This window comes from Orycteropus afer, unplaced genomic scaffold, assembly GCF_000298275.1.
Source record: "Orycteropus afer afer isolate SDZICR_OR568_19922 unplaced genomic scaffold, OryAfe1.0 scaffold00275, whole genome shotgun sequence".
Lineage (NCBI taxonomy): Eukaryota > Metazoa > Chordata > Mammalia > Tubulidentata > Orycteropodidae > Orycteropus > Orycteropus afer.
Genome location: NW_006921862.1, coordinates 3,240,443 through 3,244,070, shown reverse-complemented (window position 1 = coordinate 3,244,070; position 3,628 = coordinate 3,240,443). Strand labels below are relative to the sequence as shown.

General features: G+C 39.3%; 1 protein-coding gene across 1 annotated transcript in view; it reads right to left on the bottom strand.

Annotated features, from left to right (window-relative positions):
* Nucleotides 1-3,628, bottom strand: part of MROH2B (maestro heat like repeat family member 2B) — a 137,672-nt gene that overhangs the window by 30,544 nt on the left and 103,500 nt on the right. Inside the window, exons 18-19 of the mRNA XM_007950534.1 lie at nucleotides 2,649-2,768; nucleotides 2,345-2,424 (exon numbers count right to left, since the gene is read on the bottom strand). Of these exons, the coding sequence (XP_007948725.1) occupies nucleotides 2,345-2,424; nucleotides 2,649-2,768 (200 nt within the window). The remainder of the gene's footprint in view (nucleotides 1-2,344; nucleotides 2,425-2,648; nucleotides 2,769-3,628) is intronic.

Below are 3,628 nucleotides of genomic sequence, written 5' to 3'. Positions count from 1 at the left end.
GGGTCGCTATGAGTCGGGGCCGACTCGACGGCAAATAACAACAACAACAACAACATAGGAGTAAAATTTAGGACCAGTTGGGAAAGCTCTATCAAGAATGTTGAATGCATTGATATGGACTGAACAGTCTTCTCATCTTCACTATATAGCTGATTTTTCTTTAAAAAAATCAGCTTTTTGAAGTATAGTTTATGTACAACAAAATCTAGTCCATTTAAAGTGTACAATTTAATGAATTTTGACAGATGTATACATCCATGAAATCACTCAAAAGACAACCAAACCAAACTCACTGCCATAGAGTCGTATCTCACACATAGCGACCTTTCCTTGGGTCTCTGAGGCAGTATCACTACGGAAGTGGATTGCCCAATCTTCCTTCCAAGGAGTGGCTGGTGGGTTTGAACTGCCAGCCTTCTACAATCAATAAAGAACATTTCTATCACCCAAGTTTTTCCTCATGCCCTTTTGCAGTTCATCTCTTCCTTCACTCCTGGCCTCAGGCATCCAGGGATCTGCTTTTGTCACTAGGGATTAGTATGGTTTCTAGAGCTGCCCTGTCTAAGTGCTGGTAGTCACTAGCCATATGTGGCTATTGAACACCTAAATTGTGGCTACTATGAATTTAGATGTGCTGTAGTATAAGACAAGGAGCTCTGGTGGAATAGTGCCTAAGGCATTTGACTGCTAACCAGAAGGTTGGAGGTTCAAATTCACCAACCACTTCATGGAAGGAAGACCAGGCAGTCTACTTCTGTAAAGATTTACTGTTTTGGAAGCCCAAAGGGGGTCGCTGTGAGTCAAAATTGACTTGATGGCAGTGGGTTTGTTTTGGTTTTGGTAGTATAAGACACACGTGGGATTTTGAGGGTTCAGTATAAAAAGGAATGTAAATGATCTCATTATATTTTATACATTTTGAAATAACAGTATATTGGATGTACTGCATTAACTAAAATATTCTGGTAAAGTTAACTTGTTTTCTTTTTTAAATGTGGCTACTAGAAAATTTCAAAAGATACACATAACTTGCATTGCATTTCTAAATGATAGCACTATTTTTGAGCCTAGTAACTCTTAAATCACCCTCAGGATTTATTTATTTGAGTTTACGTCAGTCCTCCTTCGTCTTGGCTAATATGGCAAACTGTGACTTCCCTTAATTTGCCACTTACCACATTTTAGAGAAATTATGTGGGTGTGTTTTGTATCTCTTCCCCAGTAGCCTGAAACTCCTTCAGGGCAGGGCCATATGCTTTATTTGTTAATGTCCCTTTAGAATCTAGGCCAATGCCTGATACATGAAATGTCACTCAAGGATATTTATTGAGCCAAATTGTCAACTATTGTACTTAGAAGTTCAGAGAATAATTTTTATGTAAAAGTGTTCAACAAAGTATTATTGATAGTTTTTTTTTTTTTTTCCTTTTAAACAGGTAATGCGTGGAATGTAGTAATTGTTGTTTGTCACTGTTGAGTCCATTCTGACCCCTAGAGAGTGATCCCATGTACAACAGAGCAAAACACCGTCCAGTCCTGCATCATGTAATAATAGGAGTAACACAGGTCGTAATAGGAGTAACAAAGGTCGTAATAGGAGCAAGGCAAAGCATATTTCAAACAATGGGCTTTTAGAAAGTTATTAAAAATGTTCTTCTTGGAGAATTGATAATACTGTGGGAATATGTAACATAAAGTGAGAAAAAGGAGGGTGAAAAATCCTATGCAGAATTGCATCTAAACTCTATAATAAAAATTAATGTCTAGAAAAAGAATTAAAGGAAATATACTAACATGTTGACAATAGAGTGGTTATGGATGATTGCCATCATTTTTACAAAATGTTCTATACTTTCCAACTCTTAGCAGTGAACTCTTATTTCTTTCTTTCTCTTTTTAAAGAGGGTTTTTTTTTTTTCTTCATATTTCTTTTACTGCAAGAAAAATATTATTCAAAAAGTTTGCTTAAAAAGTATTTTCTTCTTCAGGTTTCTTGCTGCAATCCAACTAGAATGTGATTACAGTTATCATAAGTTTTGAACTAGAACATTAAAACTTGCTCACAGGCCAAGACCTGGGAAGAAAAATGTCTGCCACCCCCCACAGAAATTTCAGTCTTCATATTTCGTTAGATGGACCCCTCTGAGCAGCTCTTTAGTCCTGTCAATTACCAAATAGCCAGTCTCTCATCCAGCTCTTAATTCTTTAAGAGGAGAAAAAGCCTCTATTTCAAGCCCGTTGAACCATGCCCATTTCTGAAAGGTGCACAGGCATTGGCAGTGTCTGGAAGCAGAGGTAGGGGTGGGAAGCATCTTTTCAATGAGAAAAACAAGAAATTCTCTACCTGAGGTATCTGATGGCTATTAAGGCTTTCCACCGAACAGGGGTAGCTAATGAATCCAGGGGCTCATCCCTAATGAAGTCCTGCAACACAAACAAGGAGGTGAAACAATTTAGAAATCACTGGGGGCCCTCAACCTTGACATTGCCTCTTGGCCACTTCACTGGACCCTTGGGTGCCTTGAGTCAAAAATATGGCAGAGATTTGTATTGTTTGTGGTTGGTGGGTTTTATTTTTAAAAAGACAGTCCTGAACTTTTGGAATTGGAATTCTCTGTGGCCTGCCCATGCCTTCTCTGTAAACTCACCAGCATGTAACCGAGCAGCACTTCCTTGTAGGAAAACTTGAAACCCTGCTCCTGGGCATCATGGACAGCAATGCCAATCTCTGTGATGCTTCTTATGAAGCTCATCAGCAGATCCATGTCCTAAAGCAAAAGGATTCCTGGTGCAAGCCAAGGTCTTAGGTATCACACCAGGTCTACAAATACTCAACAAGGGAGCAGAGCAAGAATCTCTGCTCCCTTTGGAATCATTACCTCTAGCCTAGCATCATAGTTGTAGGGGAGTGAAAAAGGTCCATATTTCCCCTTATCATTCACTATAGATTGAAGTTTCTTTAGAGTAATGACTTTCACACTTTTCTGACCATAAACCATAGTATGAAATTCTGCCACAGTTTACAATTCTACTCAGTACTAGATTGGGCAATCTACTTCCATAGTGATACTACCTTGGAAACCCAAGGAGGGGGTCACTGTGAGTTGGATCTGACTCGATGGCAGTGAGCTTGTTTTTTGTTTGGATATAATATGTAACTGAAATAAATCTTTAAATAGTTACCAATGCTATGTGTGATGTACTCTTCTACCTTTTCTTTTTCCATTACAAAAGTATTTGCTGGTTGTTATCTATTAAACTGATTTGTGGCTAACTAGTGTTGGCAGTTCCAACTCACCAGCCGTTCTGTGGAAGATGATGGGGCAATCTACTTCTGTAAAGATTTACTGCCTTGGAAACCCAAGGGGGGTTACTATGAGTCAGAATCGACTCAATGGCAGTGCATTTTGCTTTAGTGGGTCACAACCCAGAGTTTGAAAAACACTATAGTCTAAACACCTGGCGCTAGAATAAAACTCCTTGTGTTGTCCTAGTGTAGGCTCAGGAATCTTGGCTTCAGAACTGGATTAATTAGTAAGTAGCATAGTGCCTAAGGCACTTGACTGCTCACCAGAAGGCTGGCGGTTCAAACCCACCAGCCACTCCTCGGAAGGAAAGGTTGGGCAAT